This window comes from Pteropus vampyrus, unplaced genomic scaffold (genome assembly GCF_000151845.1).
Source record: "Pteropus vampyrus isolate Shadow unplaced genomic scaffold, Pvam_2.0 Scaffold411, whole genome shotgun sequence".
Lineage (NCBI taxonomy): Eukaryota > Metazoa > Chordata > Mammalia > Chiroptera > Pteropodidae > Pteropus > Pteropus vampyrus.
In genome coordinates, this window is record NW_011889192.1 from 797427 (window position 1) to 817852 (window position 20426).

The following is a 20426-nucleotide window of genomic DNA, read 5'->3' on the forward strand; positions in this document are numbered from 1 at the left end:
CACGTGTTGGTGGAGAGGCAGGAAACGGCACGTGTCTCTGAGGACATCAGCTCCTCCAGACTTAGGGCGAGAGGGGAGGATGGAGCAGGGAGGCGCACGACATTTTAGACTCCTTGTAAACGTGAAGCCAGACGGGATGGGGACGCGCTTCCTTCTGCGTGGGGAGTGGCTGTGTGGCAGTGTGCCTGTCAGTGCCTCTGGGTACCTGGGTGCGTGTGTACCTGTCTGCAGAAGGTCCCCTGGGGATTACTTGCAGCTGATTAAGACTGCCCCTTGTGTCTTCGTGGCTTTCACATTTTCTCCTGTCCTTTTCATTCTCACATCCAGGCTTCTGGAAGGCCACATGTCCTCCATCCTGCACAAGCCCCTTATTGGTCTTTGTCAATTCAAAAAGTGGGGACAACCAGGGCGTGAAGTTCCTCAGAAGGTTCAAGCAGCTGCTGAATCCTGCCCAGGTCTTCGACCTCATGAATGGAGGCCCACACCTCGGGTAGGATGCTTGTAAAATATCCCTTTCTTGGAGTTTTGAAAAAATTGAAGGTGATGCATGTTTATTAAAAAAAGATTCAAAGATACAGATATTTTTAAACAGGAAGATAAAGTGGTCTTTCGTAAATCATCCCCTCCCCACATTCCACTCACAGAAGTGCCCCTGTGTGTTTCTCCAACCTTCAAGTGTGTGCACACACTTGTAAGCCAGATGTGGTCGTGTGTTACCTGCCGTTGTGCAGTCTGCTGTGTACGTGCGTCAGCGTATAATAGCGTGGATGTGTTCTGACGTCAGTAGTTACAGACCTGCCTTGCTGTTTTTATCGAGGATGCCTTCTCCCAGTGAGGCTGAAAAAAGAGAGATTTTGGAGGGCACAGGAAGCCACTCAGCTCGCGGGTGCAGTGACACGTGGAGATGTGCTGGGCTGGTTTAGGGGCAAAGTAATGACACATTCAGTCAGCCAGCCGGAGAGCTGACGTGTTCTTTGTAGTTTTGAGATTTTACAGTTGCTTCTGTGAGTTCTGTCCTCTGAACGAGCTCCTTCCTGGTCTGGAAGCAGCAATTCAAGGCAGGCGCTCCGCCACCCTCCTCGGTCATTCGGGACGTCGGCCAGGACGTCCATAGTGGGAGGTGCTTACAGTTCCTGTTCTCTGGTGTGTTTTCCCTGAGAGGTTCCTAGGATGGTGTTTTTTGGAGCAGGGGCTACTGTGACATGATCCTGGGTACCAGGCGGAGCGTCCATGCAACACTGTCCCCGGGGGGTGGGGTGGGGAGGCTCGTGTGTTGGATTTCCCACTGGCAGCACGTCACTGCTGGAGAGTCACAGATGGCAACTCTCTAGCCTGTTTCCTCAGAGGCAGCACTCTCAGATTTTGGCAGAGAGGCTTAGTAACTGAGTGGTGCAGAAACACGTTCACTGCTGGATTCATAAAAGAGTCCTTTTAGTCAAAAAATGGGCCAACGGAGGGATCGGGCAACCCTTGTCACACTGTCCCAAACAGGATTGTTCAACATGGCACCGTGGGCGGTGAGCAAACGCCGTGAAGTGGCTTTGAGCAGGGAGCTTGAGAGTAAACGTTGGTGCAGCCACGTGCAAACCCCGTGTTCATGCTGGGCGTTGAGTGTGAGACCAGACAACGTGGGCGGCGGCCCCATCGAGGCGCCCTGGTTGTCGCTGTAGTACATTCCTGTTTCTGGGGAGCAGCCTCCACCGTGCCCCGCTGCGACAGCGCTTAGAGGTGCCGCCTCATTCCCTAGATTCCTGGCTGTGACAGACGTGTCGCCTCTTCTCCAGGGAGCAAGGGGCCTGAGAGAGGTCAGTGTTCTCAGAGGAATATGTGACCATTTCTGTCACGACCTGAAGGTCAGACACAGCCTTGCCGCTTCAGAGCCTCACCTCTGTTTATCCCTCGAGTTCTGGATCATGTCAGTCGCCCCGTTTGTCCTCCGAGACCTTCCTCTGGCTCAGGCTTGGCTGGATGCACGGCCATTAAGATGGGGCCCTGCCTGCCAGGGGTGCGGCACACGGGTAGTCACGGTCACCAGAGTGATCTGTCACGTTGACAAGGAGATGTGCAGATTCTGTGGGAACCCAGGGACGGGGCTTATAAATTAAACTGTGGGTGGGGGCGTCTCAGTTTCCCCCCTGAAGCAGCATCGAGGAGAGTTGTGGCGGGATAAGGGGGAGCCTTCTAGGCAGAGGTGCCATGTGTGCAAGGCGGTGACAACATGGTGGGGCGGCCATGGCAGCGGCAGCAGCTGGGCAGATGGGCAAGTGGCTGCTGGCCAGGAAGGGGCATGGGTGCTGGCCGAGAGGTATGAGCCTTTCTTAGAAACAAGAGGTAACTTCTTACAGCGAGGCACTCGGTGAGACTTGATTTGGGAAGATTAGGCCGCTGGCCGGAGTTGGAGGGTGCTGCAGGAGACCTGAGGTAGGGAGGGGGCTCTGGTAGTGATTATCAGAGATGCAATGGTGGCCTGCACTCAGGGGACAGTGGGGACTGGCTTGGTGACTGGGTTGATGGTGGTTCTGCCATTCTCCAAGGAAGGCAGCCTAGGACAAGGAGGCCCCCATGCGACATCCGAGTGGCGTGTTTGGTAGACACGTGCAAGTGTTGTCTTTCAGGAAAACCTCGAGGTCATCGTTCTGAGTCATTTAGGTCATTTGGGGTCATTGGCGTCTTCTGTGTGGTCCCTGAATGGGCTGAGGTCATTCAGGGAGAGGGTGAGGAGTGAGCAGAAGGCTGTGGGGTGTGCTGAGGGGGACACTGAATGCAGGTGGCAAGGTGATAAGAAGCACAGGAAGGAGGTAGAATGGGTCACAATGCCTGGGAGGTTGGAGTGGCCCAGAGGGACAGGTAAAGTATGAACAGAATCCTGTGGCCTGGGCTCCCGAGCAACACGTGGGGCTGCTGGCTGAGTGTGCGGCTGGGGGAGCCGGGCTGGGTGCAGAGGCCGTGGGTGGGGGCCCCAGTGGCTGAGCCTGCGCACACGTGGGCTCTATCTCCGAGAGGTCTATTCACAGGTAGGGGCGCAGGGTCGGCATGGGGGGCACAGAAGGGGCCCCTCGTCCAGGGCTAACTGGACATCATTTGTCCTTTAGAATGTGCCTCATTTCATCGACTTTTTTTCTCTGCAGCTTACGCTTATTCCAGAAGTTTGATACCTTTCGGATTCTGGTGTGCGGTGGGGACGGCAGTGTCGGCTGGGTCCTCTCTGAAATTGACAGCCTCAATCTGCACAAACAGGTACCTGACGTGGAAGGGCCCAGCCCAGGGAGAGCAGTGTCACAGTCAGAGACAGGCCACGCTATCCTGGGCGATGCTCCTTGTCTCCTTGGAGCACCGTTACCGGAAGGGGCCGCGAGGGTCTCCGAGGGAAGAGCAGGTGGCTAGATAGCACCAGGGTGCCCGGGGCTGTAGCTGTGACATAGGAACAGGAACTTCACAGTTAGAAGTAAAGGGAGCTACAAAGGAGCTATAGAAAGAACATTCTGGTCCCTGCCAGTCCCAGGTTGGGAGCAGGTCTGGGTGGAGCTGCCATCCTCTGCGCCTGCCTGCTCATGGGTTAGCGACATAATCTACTGCCTGATGCCTCTTGCTGGTGAGGAGGGGACAGAGTAGACTTGAACTTCAAGTCAGAGTTAGGGTCCCTTAGACTTAGATTTTTTGCCTCTATTCAATTAAAAATAGAATTTTCTGATTATTAAAAAAAAAAGTTCATTGATTATTAAAAAAAAAAGTGGCTTTTCCACCCCCTGTTTCCTCGCTCTCCTCCCCCCGCGGTAGTGACCCACCGCTGACTGGTAACAGCCCCTCAGGCCCGCCTGTCAGCACGCGTGTGGTGCGACGCAGTTTTCACTCAGACGGGCTCGTGCCATGCCGTTCTGGCACCGCACTTTTAAGATCAGCACGTTGTGGCACGTGCGGTCACGCCACGGCCGTAAGTGGCGGGGTGTGGGGTGGCTCAACACTGGGCAGAGCTGGGCCGGCTCTGGGCCAGCTCACGCTGCTTTGGAAGGACTGCTCTGGTGAAAACCGCACACGCGCCCGACTCTGTTCTCTCAGGGCACCCACATGTAGACCGTGCTCTGTCCTGTCACACTGAGCTCCATCAGGGCTGTACCAATTTAATTTCCCGATGCTACCGGAAAACCATCCTTTCCCACACACTGTCCATTGTTCCACTTTGTTCCTTTTTGCTCAATTAAGTAGACAAAACGTGTTTTATTTTTAATTCTGGTGAAGTCAAATCTCTCATTTAACCATAAATTTTTAAATGAATCATCTTGTTTATGTTTACTGTCTAGATTTTGAGATTTTTTTTAAAAAAATTGATTTCTAAGAATTATTGTCATATTAAGGGTATAAACTTCCTTGGTCATATTTTTTCCTAGTTTGTCATTTGCTTTTGTCATACTTTTTCTTCAAATCTTTGATCTGACTGGAGAGTATTTTTCATAGACTTAGCATTCTCGTCCTACTCTCGGTGTCGGGGGTCCTTGTAGGTGGGCAGACTGCTTGTTGTCAGTATTTATCCCCGGGTCCCTGAGTGGTGTCCACGGTGCACCATGACCTAAACTCAAGCCAGGCCATTTGCTCAGGAAAGAGGATGCTGCTCCCTAGTGGTGAACCTAGAGCACTACACTCAGGTCCAGTGACTTCGCCAGGAATCTACAAGTTCATTGTCACTAGTCAGGAAAATGACTTCAGCTGAGTTCAGTGAGCACTTATCTCCTTCGGCTTTTCTGTGCCACTTGATCCCCTGTCCCCCGGCTTTCCTGAGGCCCCACCCGCTCTGCGGTTCTCACCTTCCACCTGGTTGCTGCTCAGCTCCTGCTGCAGGCCTGACATTTCCAGCCTGGAGTCCACTGCTCAGCCCTGCCTTCCTCTGCACTCCCCTCCTCTGAGTCTGAGAGTAGCACCTCCCCCACAGTTGTTGATTCTCCCCTCCTCCTCCCCCCTCATTTCCAGTCAGCTGTGGGGCTCAGTCCTGCCGCCCCAGGTGTCCAGGCCCCCCAGGCCTCCGTCTGTCCTCTCCTCCTTGGGGGCTGTCCCATGAGCGGTTCTGCTCGAGCACCTCTGAGCTTTCCCGTGGCCCCTTGCTTTAGGATCAAGCCCAGACTCCACAACACAGTTTCCCAGGGCCCCCAAGTCGGCTCCGCCTTTCTCCTCTGCTTCTCTGCCTCACCCCCTCCTCACTGCCTCCTCTCCATGGAGCTCTGACTGGGCAGGATGGTCACCTCTCTGCCTGGTGCTCGGGCTTCCTCGTCCTCGCCCTCCAGCCTACTGTCCCCGGCATGGTGGTGGGACCTCCCTTGTGTGGCCAGGCAGGTGGCCCTGGGCTGTGCAGTGCTTAGGGTGGACCAGTGACCCTCCCCGCACATGGCACATCGGGGTCGGAGGCGGAGGGAGCTCACTCGCTCGCTCCTGAGTGTCTGGGGAGCTTCCTGAGCACTGATCTGGTGTGGCGGGCTTTCCGTGGGGGGCTCTGGGTTGGGAATTCCAAGGGGGCAGGGCCTGAGCAGTGGTTGGGGCTCCCTGGGGCATGCTCAAGTTTGGTGGCCAGACCGTGGATGTCCTGGTATCTGTTTTGATGGGACTTAGAAGCCACTGAGGATGTTTTTAGAGGAGTGATACGGCACTGGTAACGTTTTTGGAAGATGAACTTGGTAGCAGTGAGTAAAATGTTGTAGTGGATGACCAGGTGGTGGTGGGGAGTCACAGAGTGCTCTTTCAGGGGTTCAGGAACTCACCTGTCAGGGACAGGACTGTGGCCATAGCTGTGAACATGGGAAATAAATATCAGAGAGGTCCTAGAGGATTAATCGTCAAGACGCAGACCTGTGAGAGACGGAGGACATCTCTGTCGAGTCAGAAAGGCCACCTGTGCTACCTCACGGCTCTGCCAAAGGGCCAGCACTGCACCGTAGAGCAGATCTCGCGCCGAGCGCAGCCACCGTTGCCAGCGAGAAGCAGGGTGTTGAATGCCGTGTCTTCCTGCTGTGTCTGTCAGTGTCAGCTGGGAGTGTTGCCGCTCGGCACAGGGAACGACCTGGCTCGTGTGTTAGGCTGGGGCTCGGCCTGTGACGATGACACCCAGCTCCCGCAGATCCTGGAGAAGCTGGAAAGAGCCAGCACCAAGATGCTGGACAGGTGAGTGGGGACGCGCACTGAGACCGGTCACCTGCATGAGGTGTTCTTTCCCGGGGTCCCTGCAAACTGTGGGCTCACTGTAGGGACTTGTAAAAATTTGACCTCAGTGAGAATTCTTTTAACTTTTGATCAAGATTATGAGAAAGGTAACAGAACAGGTTAGGAACCTTGCTCACAGTGGTCACATCTTCTCAGGGGCCAGCCCTGACCCACTGGGGCTCTTGTGAAGGTGGTTCTGTCCCCTTTGGCCATTGCAGCCCGCATCCAGCTCCTGTCAGCAAAGTCCTTCTTGTCCGTAGGTGAGCAAACCGCTTTTCCCATATCCCGTTCCCAGAAGAATCTAAGAATTGGATACGTGTTCTCTGTCTAAAAATTCTTTGGATTCTTCCTGAGTGAGCTGCTTTTAGTTTGAGTTTGTGTCTGAAATCCCACGGACCCCCAGCCTGTGGTAAATTGTTAGTGTTGAAGACGCTCGTGTTCTGTCACAGGATCCTGTGGTTACCATTAGCAGGCATGATTTCAAACACACGCTGGCTGCTCCTCTTGAGGGAGGTGTGTGTGCCTTCGGTGCCTGTGGAATGCGTGCCCCCTGGGGGAGCTGGCAGCTGGCCGAGGGGCTGTAGATCTCTGGTTCTGGGATACATTTTACCTCCTTCAGCGGAGCTACACGGCCCTGTTGGTGTGACATTTGTTCTCAGTAAAGCGAAGAGCCAAGTTATGGGGCGTGGAGTCAAGACAGAGGGCTTACAGATAGTTAGCATTGTGTAAAGTTGAGTCCCAGGCCCACCCCGGCTGCTGGAGTCAGCTGCTGAGAGCTGCCTTCGTGTGTGCAGGTGGAGCGTCATGGCCTATGAGACCAAACCCCCCCGGCCGGCCTCCTCTTCCACCGTCGTCACCGAGGACTTCAGCGAGGGTTCCGAGGTACTTCCGGTTGCCCCCTGCGTGCCCTCACGCCCTGCCCTAGGTCGGACCCGCAGGGGTGCAGGGTCAGCCCAAGGTTGAGCTGGAGCTGTGTGCACTCTGACACCAAACCTTTTCCCTGGCTTTGAGGTCAGCTGGGGGCTTCCTGGGCTGTCACCAAGATTTGGGGTCCTTTGTGCTGGTGGTCTCCAAGGACTTCCTCCTCTTCCAGTGCACTCTGTTGGCTGGCTCCTCGGTGACCCTGCACGTGACCCTTTGTAGTTAGCCTGTGCTAGTTCGGCGGTTAGCCCTTCTTTTCCTTTTACGAGTAGTTCTGTAAGGGCTTGGACTTTGCCTTTTGCCTTCTTCATTTTATCCTGCAACAGCACAGTACTGGGCACATAGTTGTCCTTGGAGAGTATTTTTCATAGACTTAGCATTCTCGTCCTACTCTCGGTGTCGGGGGTCCTTGTAGGTGGGCAGACTGCTTGTTGTCAGTATTTATCCCCGGGTCCCTGAGTGGTGTCCACGGTGCACCATGACCTAAACTCAAGCCAGGCCATTTGCTCAGGAAAGAGGATGCTGCTCCCTAGTGGTGAACCTAGAGCACTACACTCAGGTCCAGTGACTTCGCCAGGAATCTACAAGTTCATTGTCACTAGTCAGGAAAATGACTTCAGCTGAGTTCAGTGAGCACTTATCTCCTTCGGCTTTTCTGTGCCACTTGATCCCCTGTCCCCCGGCTTTCCTGAGGCCCCACCCGCTCTGCGGTTCTCACCTTCCACCTGGTTGCTGCTCAGCTCCTGCTGCAGGCCTGACATTTCCAGCCTGGAGTCCACTGCTCAGCCCTGCCTTCCTCTGCACTCCCCTCCTCTGAGTCTGAGAGTAGCATCTCCCCCACAGTTGTTGATTCTCCCCTCCTCCTCCCCCCTCATTTCCAGTCAGCTGTGGGGCTCAGTCCTGCCGCCCCAGGTGTCCAGGCCCCCCAGGCCTCCGTCTGTCCTCTCCTCCTTGGGGGCTGTCCCATGAGCGGTTCTGCTCGAGCACCTCTGAGCTTTCCCGTGGCCCCTTGCTTTAGGATCAAGCCCAGACTCCACAACACAGTTTCCCAGGGCCCCCAAGTCGGCTCCGCCTTTCTCCTCTGCTTCTCTGCCTCACCCCCTCCTCACTGCCTCCTCTCCATGGAGCTCTGACTGGGCAGGATGGTCACCTCTCTGCCTGGTGCTCGGGCTTCCTCGTCCTCGCCTTCCAGCCTACTGTCCCTGGCATGGTGGTGGGACCTCCCTTGTGTGGCCAGGCAGGTGGCCCTGGGCTGTGCAGTGCTTAGGGTGGACCAGTGACCCTCCCCGCACATGGCACATCGGGGTCGGAGGCGGAGGGAGCTCACTCGCTCGCTCCTGAGTGTCTGGGGAGCTTCCTGAGCACTGATCTGGTGTGGCGGGCTTTCCGTGGGGGGCTCTGGGTTGGGAATTCCAAGGGGGCAGGGCCTGAGCAGTGGTTGGGGCTCCCTGGGGCATGCTCAAGTTTGGTGGCCAGACCGTGGATGTCCTGGTATCTGTTTTGATGGGACTTAGAGGCCACTGAGGATGTTTTTAGAGGAGTGATACGGCACTGGTAACGTTTTTGGAAGATGAACTTGGTAGCAGTGAGTAAAATGTTGTAGTGGATGACCAGGTGGTGGTGGGGAGTCACAGAGTGCTCTTTCAGGGGTTCAGGAACTCACCTGTCAGGGACAGGACTGTGGCCATAGCTGTGAACATGGGAAATAAATATCAGAGAGGTCCTAGAGGATTAATCGTCAAGACGCAGACCTGTGAGAGACGGAGGACATCTCTGTCGAGTCAGAAAGGCCACCTGTGCTACCTCACGGCTCTGCCAAAGGGCCAGCACTGCACCGTAGAGCAGATCTCGCGCCGAGCGCAGCCACCGTTGCCAGCGAGAAGCAGGGTGTTGAATGCCGTGTCTTCCTGCTGTGTCTGTCAGTGTCAGCTGGGAGTGTTGCCGCTCGGCACAGGGAACGACCTGGCTCGTGTGTTAGGCTGGGGCTCGGCCTGTGACGATGACACCCAGCTCCCGCAGATCCTGGAGAAGCTGGAAAGAGCCAGCACCAAGATGCTGGACAGGTGAGTGGGGACGCGCACTGAGACCGGTCACCTGCATGAGGTGTTCTTTCCCGGGGTCCCTGCAAACTGTGGGCTCACTGTAGGGACTTGTAAAAATTTGACCTCAGTGAGAATTCTTTTAACTTTTGATCAAGATTATGAGAAAGGTAACAGAACAGGTTAGGAACCTGGCTCACAGTGGTCACATCTTCTCAGGGGCCAGCCCTGACCCACTGGGGCTCTTGTGAAGGTGGCTCTGTCCCCTTTGGCCATTGCAGCCCGCATCCAGCTCCTGTCAGCAAAGTCCTTCTTGTCCGTAGGTGAGCAAACCGCTTTTCCCATATCCCGTTCCCAGAAGAATCTAAGAATTGGATACGTGTTCTCTGTCTAAAAATTCTTTGGATTCTTCCTGAGTGAGCTGCTTTTAGTTTGAGTTTGTGTCTGAAATCCCACGGACCCCCAGCCTGTGGTAAATTGTTAGTGTTGAAGACGCTCGTGTTCTGTCACAGGATCCTGTGGTTACCATTAGCAGGCATGATTTCAAACACACGCTGGCTGCTCCTCTTGAGGGAGGTGTGTGTGCCTTCGGTGCCTGTGGAATGCGTGCCCCCTGGGGGAGCTGGCAGCTGGCCGAGGGGCTGTAGATCTCTGGTTCTGGGATACATTTTACCTCCTTCAGCGGAGCTACACGGCCCTGTTGGTGTGACATTTGTTCTCAGTAAAGCGAAGAGCCAAGTTATGGGGCGTGGAGTCAAGACAGAGGGCTTACAGATAGTTAGCATTGTGTAAAGTTGAGTCCCAGGCCCACCCCGGCTGCTGGAGTCAGCTGCTGAGAGCTGCCTTCGTGTGTGCAGGTGGAGCGTCATGGCCTATGAGACCAAACCCCCCCGGCCGGCCTCCTCTTCCACCGTCGTCACCGAGGACTTCAGCGAGGGTTCCGAGGTACTTCCGGTTGCCCCCTGCGTGCCCTCACGCCCTGCCCTAGGTCGGACCCGCAGGGGTGCAGGGTCAGCCCAAGGTTGAGCTGGAGCTGTGTGCACTCTGACACCAAACCTTTTCCCTGGCTTCGAGGTCAGCTGGGGGCTTCCTGGGCTGTCACCAAGATTTGGGGTCCTTTGTGCTGGTGGTCTCCAAGGACTTCCTCCTCTTCCAGTGCACTCTGTTGGCTGGCTCCTCGGTGACCCTGCACGTGACCCTTTGTAGTTAGCCTGTGCTAGTTCGGCGGTTAGCCCTTCTTTTCCTTTTACAAGTAGTTCTGTAAGGGCTTGGACTTTGCCTTTTGCCTTCTTCATTTTATCCTGCACCAGCATAGTACTGGGCACATAGCTGTCCTTATTCCCACTGGGCGAGCTGGCTGCTGGTTGAGCAGGAGACAGAAAACTCTGCCAAGGGCTGGCCGCCTGTCAAGAGGGTCAAGGACAGTGGGCTAGGGCAGCAGTCAGTAGACTATGGCCTCTAGGCCAGATCTGCCTGGGCCTGCTTTGACGTGGCTGGCGAGCAGAGAATGGTCTGTGTCTTTTAAGAGAAGACGAATATGTGTGCGAAGCCTCAGGGGTTTACTGTGTAACCTGCAGTAAAGTTTGCCGAGCCCTGGGCGGAGCCTAGAGAGGGGTCCATCACGTGGTTAGCGCTCCCATCTCAGCAGGCAGCAGGTGCCCGGTGCCCGGCTTGAGAGAAGGGGAGGGGCCGGGCCAGTCCCCACCCAGGTAGAGAGATGCGTGTTTGCTGTGAAGGGGCCCTAAGTTAAGGAGCCCTGCCTGTGGACTCCTGTGTTAAAGGTGACAGTCCCCAGCACATGCTGCTCTTGGTGAGCTGCAGATAAAGAAGCAGAGCTGTTTGTAAGTTGATATTGACACATTGTTTTTTGTTAAGATCCATCTGTCTGTATCTTGCTGAAGCCTTTGAAATCTTTCAGATGGCTCTGTGGGTCTCAGATAGGCTAGTGAAGTGAGCCGAGGCGGGGCCGGTGGGGGGGCAGGCGAGCGGGCGAGGACTTCGTGGGCGTGGACTGACCCGTTTTGGGATAATTGTAGGTACAGCAGATTCTCTTCTATGAAGACTCTGTCGCGGCCCATCTTTCTAAAATCCTGACCTCTGACCAGCACTCGGTGGTGATATCATCGGCGAAGTGAGTGCCAGTGGCCTTGGGGGAGCCGGGGTCCACCATGCAGGGTGCCGGGTCCCCAGCAGAAGTGTCTGGAAGTGTCTCTGCGTTCGCTCCCACAGGGTGCTCTGCGAGACGGTGAAGGACTTCGTGGCGCGAGTGGGCAAGGCCTATGAGAAGACAGCTGAGGGCTCGGAGGAGTCAGAGGCCGTGGCCAAGAAGGTTTGTCCCAGGGCACCCGAGCGGGAGGCCATCAGGACGGAGAGGCACCCCATCTCCTCCCATTCGTTTCTCGTTTAGTGCTCTGTCCTGAAAGAGAAGCTGGATTCCCTCCTCAAGACTTTGGACGACGAGTCGCAGGCCTTGTCCTCTCTGCCCACCCCACCGCCCACCATTGCTGAGGAGGCGGAAGACGGAGACGGGCTGGGCAGCGGCTGTGGCTCCGCAGTGGACCGCTCGGTGGGGTCGGCGTGCCCAGCCCGGCCACAGATATTCCGGCCTCGGGAACAACTCATGCTAAGAGCCAACAGCCTGAAGAAGGCGATCCGTCAGATCATAGAACACACAGAAAAAGGTGGCTAGTCTCTTAGTAACGCGGGAGCTTTATCCGCTGGGCACGGGGCACGCCCTTCTCCCAAGTGTGGTGATAGACAGGGACCCGTGTGTAGGCCACGGTGCCGGTCACTTCCAGCCTGTCCGGTTTACTTCTGGACCGCGTGGCATGTGGCAGCTCCTCCCACCTAAGAGCGGGCTGGGGACATTGCTCCCTCTTCACCTGCTTGTGTCTGATGTAAAGACGCTGCTGACTGGGGCAGCACCCCGGGGGTCTGGAAAGGAGGAGGCAGAGCCGGTGGGACCTTCCCAGCTGGTGTGAAGGTGCCTCGCATGGGCTCCCACGGAGAGTGTGGTGAAGAAACTGATTCCTGGATGGGGCCCACTCCCCGGAAGGGCCCTAACATGTGGTGACCCTGCCACACAGCTGGGAGATGAAGAGGGGAGTCTGTTCTACAGGGACCGCGTCAGCTTGGCCTTGTCTGTGGTGACACCCATGGCTGAGCCACAAACTCTCTCTCCTCGCACAGCTGTCGACGAGCAGAACGCCCAGACCCAAGAACAGGAGAGGCTTGTCTTGGGGCTCTCCGAGTCGGAGGGGAAGAAAGACCTGAAATCGGATGACAGACTGTGCCACAGCGGGAGCTGCGGGGCGGCCAAGTGCAGGAGCCTCCGCAAAGGTACTGTGCGGCTGGCGCGTGGCCCTCAGCGCCGCCACCAGGCCTTGTCGCCATTCCGCTTGCCGAGGGAGGTTTCAGGGTGCTTCTTCGTTATTGGTTTGGTCACTTGGCAGTGTGGAAGTCAGGACACGTGACCTTTTCTTTTCTCCACCCGCTCTGCCCACTGTATGCAGCTTGTCTGGTGGCAGGTGGGAGGGGTGTGGGGGGCGGCGGGGAGTCTTGCCGCCTAGGACCATGCTCTCCCCAGAACCTGCCTGCGCACCTCAGACCCAACAGGGCTCAGGGCCTGTGAGTCCTCTCTGTGCCCCACGGGTCCCAGTTCAGGGCTCAAGGGCCCCTGGCTGCCACCAGCCAAATGCCTGCGTGCGAAATTCACTGCAGCCAGAGCTGGCCTTGCCAGGCGCTTCTGGTTGCAGCCCCACGGGCCGTCTGCCGGGGACCCCTGCCCTCCTGGAACAGCCCCAGCTCGGCTCGTGATGTGGACAGTTGCCCCCTTCACTGGCCCTCTGTGGCCTCCTCCTCTGGAGCCTGGAGAAGCCACTAGAGGTGTCTCCCTTAGTCTACTCCATGGTCATTGCTACTCAGAGCTGCACTCTGCATGGGCTCCCACAGCCCTCCGAGTGACTAAGACTTAGCCCCTCCACGTCTGCCCAGCCTCCCCCTCAGTGGCCTTTGTCACCCTTTAGAGCAGCGGTCCCCAACCTTTTTGGCACCAGGGACCGCTGCTCCTATGAGAATCTAATGCCTGACGATCTGAGGTGGAGCTGAGGCGGTGATGCCAGCGCTGGGGAGCGGCTGCAAATACAGACGAAGCTTCGCTCACTAGCCCGCCGCTCACCTGCTGTGTGGCCCAGTTCCTAACAGGCCACAGACCAGTGCTGGTCCACGGCCCAGGGGTTAGGGACCCCTGCTCTAGAGGGTTTCCAGATCTACTAGCCTCTCTGTCCCCTCCTCGTTTCTCTCTCCCTGGGCCTCTTTCTCTATCTCACGCCACCTTACCTAGGGCTGGCCGGCGGTGTGTGACTGTTCCTCATTGCCCTCAGCCTTTCTACCTGGCATTTTTCTAATAATTAGTCATGTTCTATTTTGGATTGTCTTATGGTTCTCTCCTGCTTTTATAGTGTCCAGATCACCATGTGAGAAGCTGATAAGCAAAGGAAGTTTGTCACTGGGCAGTTCTGCGTCTCTTCCTCCCCAGTCAGGAAATCGGGACGGCCTGCCAGCACTGAACACAAAGATCCTGTTTCCAAGTGAGTGTCCCCACCCCTAGGTGGGCCAGGGTTGACCGTGGCTGAGTGTGTCTGCAAGAGGGTATCAGGGCCCTAACCTACAGGCCAGCGAGGTGGGGGCCTGTCGCTTTGCCCGGCACTGGGTCTGTGGGAATGAACGAGACTGGGTCCCTGTCCTCCAAGAGTTACAGGACGGGGAACTAGACAGAACTGTAAAGTTAGACCATGGTGTGGAAAGTGCCCTTGTTTATTGCAAAGGGCAGACAGCACCCAAATCACCACCTAGGGCTCCGTGAGGGTGGCATGGAGCAGGCAACACTTGAGCTGGGTGCTGAAGGGTAAACAGGAGTTACCCTGAGTAGAAAGCGGGGTGCAGGCTGGCAGTGACGGGGACCGTGGGGTCATCTTATCATTTCCAGCATGGTCGCAGGAGGAGCACAGCTAGCTGCCAGGAGGGCTGGGCCCAGTCGACTTTCTTTTCCCTGCTAGGTGGGGTGGGGGCAACTCCTGTCGTTTCTTTCCCTTGCCCGGGTGGGTGGGGTGACAATACTGTGTGTCTTCAAAGGAAGGACTAGTACGGGGGTTGCAATTGCCAGTGAGACTCCCCTGAGCAGCTTCAGGTAGGTTCCTGAGGCCCCTTAGCCACACCGTCTGCTCTTGTAAGTGGTTTGGCAAGTGCCAGTGAATCTCAACTGAAAAGGAAGACGATTCCGGAAGCTCTTTGGAAGCGAGGCTAATGAGAAACCTTTGGTTAATCAGTGAGAAAGATGTTACTGGAAAGGATGGATGGCAGAAGAGTCAGAAGTAGAGTTAGGTTTCTGCCTTATGTTTGATTTAAAAGTTTTAAACCTGTGCAGATAGCGTGAAGGTTCTGGCCACGTGAGTGTTCCTTACTGGTTATTTCTCGTGAATTTTGCCTTCTAAAGCTGCAAGGCTGGACTCTCAAGACTGGTTGTGCAAAGAAGTCATTTTGGTGGAGTTTCTTACGTTTAAAGGGAACTGTTTTGTTATTGTTTCTGTTTTTGTTTTTTACGTGTGTCATAGGTGTTGATTTCTACCACTCTGTGTGTTTATTTTTGTTCCATGAATACGTATCGATGATAGTGATTTTCGACTTGAGGCTGTTAATTGTCAAAATTTGGACACGTTTATATGTTATTTTGGAAACCTCTAATTAGAATGTTCTGAAGGCTGTGTGTGTCAGCCTCAGAGACGTGAGCTTCTCTTAGCTCAGCTCCTGACAGTGCGTGTCCTCCGTTGTCCCCTCACAGACGTTCGGGCTGGGATGTCCGGTTCCTTGCCTGGAGGATCCGTCATCAGTCGCTTATTGATTAATGCTGATCCCTTCAACTCCGAACCAGAAAACCTGTGAGTATGGGGTGCACCGAGGGAGCACATTGTTAAAAAAAAAAATGCCGGAGCATAGAAAACTGATTCGAATTAGGGAAACTCCGAGCCGTAGGCGACGTCAGCCGACAGGGAGAACCCCGGGGCTGTGGAGCTGCGGCCGAGTGTGGCCGGAGGCTCCCTGCGAGGGGCTTTGCCGGTCCCGGCTCATCCCCAGGGCCTTGCAGCCGCCATGAGTCAGTGTCTGCTGAGCAGACTTGACGTTCTGAGGTTTCTGGTGGTTCAGAAACTCCCACTGGGAACTAACTTTGCAGTTTCTTCATTGTCACCTCTGCATTGTTCTTCAGTAGCCTTGTCCGGCCCCGTGTTGGCGTTTCTTCCTGATCCTCCCTCTGCCTTTGCCACCTGCTGCTTTCCCGTGCAGTCTGTGCCCCTGTTGGTGCCGCAGAGTCACAGGTTCCTGGGCTGGAAGCTCCTGCTCGCGGTCCCCAGGCTGACACTTAGAGGTTTAGACGAGCGGGAGGGACGTTCCGGCGCGGCTCTGTGCTGCTTGCGCTGGGTCCTCTGGCGGTGCCGAGGCGTGTGGGGCTTCTCTGCGGCAGTGCTGGCAGGGCCTCGTGTGCACAGAGGCCATTGCGGACACGTGCAATTTTGAAAACCCGTTCTTCTAGGTTTTCCTTCCTGCCGTCTGATGGCAAGTCCTGGGCAGCTAGTGACTGGTGGCAGTTGGTTGGAAGTTGCCAACCACGCATCTGGCGTGGGGCAGGGTAACAGTGAGAAGTGTACCGTTTACAGAAACTGGGTTTTGGGAAAGCGGAACGAAAGTCTGTGATGTGGCAGCTCTGCCGGGCCGGTTTGCCAGCGAGCGGCCACGTTCCAGACACCTGCTGCCAGGCGCAGGCCTGCCCAGCACCTTGGCGTCCCCTCCGGGACCTGACACTGCTGCCAGCCAGGCTGCTCCCCACCCCTCCCGAGGTGGTTTCCTCAAAAAGGCCAGGGCCGCACCCTTCCATGAGCCGCGCCCACCGGGCCCCGAACTCGCCATTTTGTCTGTCCCCTTCACCCGCGATCACTGAGGCTCTGTGTCTGCAGCTGTGGCTCTCGGTCTCTTTTCCTCTGCTCCTCTTCAGAGAGTGCGCACTTCTCCACTCGTGGGGACAAAAACTGCTCTCTCGCCTTCACCCAGGGTGGCATGCCGGGGCTGTCACCTGGCACCTCCCCACCTTTGCCTGCGATGGCCTCCCACGGCCTCCTACGGCCGCCCACAGCCGCCCACAGCCGCCCGTCTGCCACTTACTTCCCAGGGCCCGTGCCTGGCCTGTCCTCCCTCTGTCCCTATGCCATTTTTCTGGCTTGGATCCCTCTCTTTCCCCAGAATCTGTAAATACTGGACAACATGTCGTCTTCAGTCCAGAAAATAGTTTTGTCCCAGAGCTTTGCTGTCACCCAGCTCTGAGGAGCTCGGATTAGCTGTGTCATAGAAGTGTGCACGTGGTGATCACTTCTCAGTTCAGGCTGCAGGAGCCTGCTCATCTAAAGTGTGGGGGGGTTCTGGGCCAAGCCGTAGCCCTGCGCCCCCACCCTGTCGAGTTTCCATGGGAACTTCCACTAGGAACAGCAGGAACACACCTTCTCCTTGCTGCTTCCTCTGGGTGGAGGCCGGGGGCTGCTCCCTTCGCCCACCTGCGCTGAGGGGAACCAGGGTTCGCAGAGCCCTAGCTGTGACCCCTGTGGCCATGACAGTGGGCGTTTGGCTCCACAGCGGGAGGGTGAGGCTGGGTGGAGCTGCAGAAGCTGGAATGAAATGAGTCTTAGAGCAGTGGACACGGGAGAGGGAGCTGTTGTCACCTTGGGGCTGGGATGGGCGTTTTCCAATTCGGAGGCTGCTTTGTTGGGTCTAGGGATGTTTGAGGGTCCTTTTGACATTGAGTTCAGGTCTCTGTGAGTCTATGGGCCATGAAGTCATCAGGTGTGCTGTTGCTGGTGGGAGCGTGAGACAGCAGCGCTGTGGGAAACAGCCTGGCAGGTCCTCAGACCGCCGTGGGAAACATGGCCCAGCAGCTCCACTCCTGGGAAGTGCCGGAGAGAAGTGAAACACGTTCACGCTCAAGTGTGTGTGCGAACGTTAACGATAACGGCCCAGACGTCCACCTGATGAATGGATAAAGTGGGGCACCCCCACACTGGGGCGAAGCGCTAAACACAGATGAACCTTGAAAACCTGTGCTCAGCGAAGGGGAAAGACATAAAGGCCCCACAGCGTGATCCCATTTCTGTGCATTGCCCAGAAGAGGCAGAGCCATAGAGACGGGAAGTGGATTGGTGGTTGCCAGGCCCCGGGGAGGTGTTGGGGCTGACAGCTAAAAGCTTTCTTTTGGGGGCGATGAAATGTTTTTAAATTGACTGTAGTGATGGTTCTGTGACTCCGCGAATGCGTTATTATCGTTGCGTTGTACATTTTGAATGGTTAATTTATATGGTATGTTAATTAGGTCTCAATAAAGTTGTCACCAAGAAGAAAAAACAAACCCCAAACTAACAATGAGTTTTGCCCTCAGGAAGGAGCGCTTAGAGGTTGGGAGGCTGTGAAGTCAGAGGGCCAAGCAGGTGGTTTTAATTGCTCTGAACCCCCTTTGCAGAGAGTACTACACAGAGAAGTGTGTCATGAACAATTACTTTGGCATCGGCCTGGATGCGAAGATATCCCTGGACTTCAACAACAAGCGTGACGAACACCCGGAGAAGTGCAGGTGGGTGACGCCTGTGAACACACCTGTCCTCCACGTGTTTCTTGTTTCTCCTCTGGAGGGTGAGGTAACTTCTGGAGTCTGGGTGAAGGGTACGTGCAGTGCTAAGGCAGAGAGAGACGAGCCTGAGTGCTTTGTGTCGGAAGGCGTAGATGCCTCCACGCATGTGGGGGGAGTGGGTGGAAGCTCAAGAGGCCGGCCTGGAGGAGGGGTCTCCTAGTGTCGGTCAGTTTGGGGCGAATTCATGAGAAAACGAGCGACTGGTCGATTGGAGAGTCTCCTAGGTGGTTGTGGGTCTGTGATGACACTGTGAAGAGGCAGGTGATGTGAAGTGTGCTGTTCCTGTGGCAGAGTCTCCAGTGTCATTGTCTGTGTGCTCACCACACCAGCTGTCTCCCCCAGCGGGATCAGGGCCCATGGGAACCGCGCTCCACAGGAAGGTGTCCACATGGGGTCCTGCAGGCTTTCCCTGGGCTGTTCAGGTTCTTCCCCCGAGTTATCCATCTCTGCTCCATCTCTGCTCCCCCTGGCCTGGGCACAGGGAGGAAGAAATGGGGAGCTTTCCTCCCGGCTGAAGTAGAAACCCCGCTCCTCTGCGGGAGCAGGGCAGGTGTGCCCGCCTCCCACCCTGCAGCCGCCACCCGGAGGAAGAGCCCATTGGGCCGTGACCTTCTGGGAGAGGGGGCGGGAGCTGCATGCAGTTTGGGCAGAGAAGAGCCGTCGGTGCCGAGGTCGGGGCACCTGGCCGGAGAGCCCGCAGCCTGCCACGTGCCCTGCGTGGCGCCGCTTTTGCGGAGGGTCGCCTCTGGGAGTCTGGGTGGGAGGGAGTTGCATACCCGAGGAGTCACCCACGTTATGTGTAGTTGGACGTTTGTGGGAAAACAAAACCATGCTCAAGAACTCAAACACCTCTGCGCTCTGGGGCTTTGTGTGACAGGGGACAGTGTGGAGGTGTCCCGGGACGTCCTGGCATATGGCACGTGGTGGCGAGCCCGAATCACTCAGAATTTCCCGTGAGCCCAAAAATAATGACAAAAGGCATTAAAATGGACATAATTTAGCAGAGTAAAGTAGGTGAGGAACAGGTGGTGTGTGACACATTTGTAGAACTTTGGCCCCTGGTGTAACTTTCCCTGAGTTTGCTTCGAGAGCTTTGAAAAGCCTGCCTAGAAGAATTCTCTTTCTACAGATCTGTCCCAGAGAGGTGATTGGGAATGTTGGCCAGGGGGTCGGTGCAGTATAATTGATAGAGCTCAGAGTGGTAACAAGCCACGTCTGGTCAAAGAGATTAACTTCGTTAAGTGACGTAGGGAAGTCTCCGCCAGGCAGCTGCTCGTGCGGGGCAGGGTGGACAGTGCGGGTCAGACTGTAGGCCGGTTATTTCACCCGTAAATCACGTGCCTAGAAAAGACTGAGGAAACACGCATCAGCATTTGTCATCAGCACATACAGACGTGGAACAGCGCTTTTTCCTTTGTCCTTTTTTGTACTTTCCGAGTGTTTTATGGTAAGCATAATTTTACAGTTGGAGAGAGTCGTGACTGATAAAATTTTGGTGAGGTTCGGTAATGTTTTTTTTCTTTTCAGGGCACGATTACTTGGGAAACATTACTTTCTAGCACAATTTCCTGTCAGTAGATAACATTTACGCACGTCTTACGTGGATACGTGCAGGAACACGTTCTTCCTGGAGGTGTCACTGCGTCAAGGAATTTCAGAGTCTGGCCCCTTTGACCAGATGCTGCTCCACACTTTGCAGCAGCTGCCGTAGTCAACTGTTGGGAGAGCCGCAGCCCGCGTCAGTTCTTTGCTTTCCGTCTCCAGGAGTCGAACCAAGAACATGATGTGGTACGGGGTTCTCGGAACCAAGGAGCTGCTGCACAGAACCTACAAGAACCTGGAGCAGAAGGTCCTGCTGGAGGTGAGCAAGATGGCCTCCCGCCATTGCCAGCGGTCAGTGGCGCCGCTGGTCTCCTGTTAGCCTTTCTCCCAGGGGCTGCCCAGCCTTTTGGCCCCTCGGCAGGAGCCCAGCCACTGGCTGTGGCTGCCTCAGCTCTGGGGATGGTCGCTGGTGGAGAAGGACCGATGGATGCCCTGCCTCTCTCTTCTCTCTTCTTGTCCTGCGTCTGTGCTGCTCAGTGTGATGGGCGGCCCATCCCACTCCCCAGTCTCCAGGGAATTGCTGTCCTCAACATTCCCAGCTATGCCGGAGGGACCAACTTCTGGGGGGGCACCAAAGAAGACGATGTATGTATGGGGGTGCTGGGTGATGAGGGGGGTAATTAGAGAGGCGGCCCCTACAAGGGCTGTCAGCCGCTTTGGGCCCCGATGGGCCCCGATGGGGCATCGACACTTGGGGTGCTCTGTTAGTGATGCAGAGGGATGGAGGGATACCTCCCTTGTGTTGGCACTGGGGGTACAGTAGAGAACAAGACAGGTGGGGTCCCCTGCTCATTAGAAGGGAGGCCAGGCAGAACAGATGTGGTCAGAGGCACAGGTGTGATGCAGAAGCTGGGCCCACCCCGACTTGGGGTGATGTGGGAAGGCTTCTAGGAGGAGGGGACATCTGTGTTGAGACTTGAAGATGACCAGGGTTGGCCAAGTCAGGTGGATTATGGGGG

General features: G+C 56.0%; 1 protein-coding gene across 1 annotated transcript in view; it reads left to right on the forward strand.

The window, feature by feature from the left end:
* DGKD (diacylglycerol kinase delta) overlaps positions 1-20426 on the forward strand; it is a 76915-nt gene that overhangs the window by 43297 nt on the left and 13192 nt on the right. The window contains exons 9-20 of the mRNA XM_011380876.2: positions 3129-3237; positions 6005-6144; positions 6978-7065; positions 11180-11274; positions 11373-11472; positions 11551-11824; positions 12333-12482; positions 13604-13732; positions 14983-15079; positions 17698-17808; positions 19630-19726; positions 19945-20052. Of these exons, the coding sequence (XP_011379178.1) occupies positions 3129-3237; positions 6005-6144; positions 6978-7065; positions 11180-11274; positions 11373-11472; positions 11551-11824; positions 12333-12482; positions 13604-13732; positions 14983-15079; positions 17698-17808; positions 19630-19726; positions 19945-20052 (1498 nt within the window). The remainder of the gene's footprint in view (positions 1-3128; positions 3238-6004; positions 6145-6977; positions 7066-11179; positions 11275-11372; positions 11473-11550; positions 11825-12332; positions 12483-13603; positions 13733-14982; positions 15080-17697; positions 17809-19629; positions 19727-19944; positions 20053-20426) is intronic.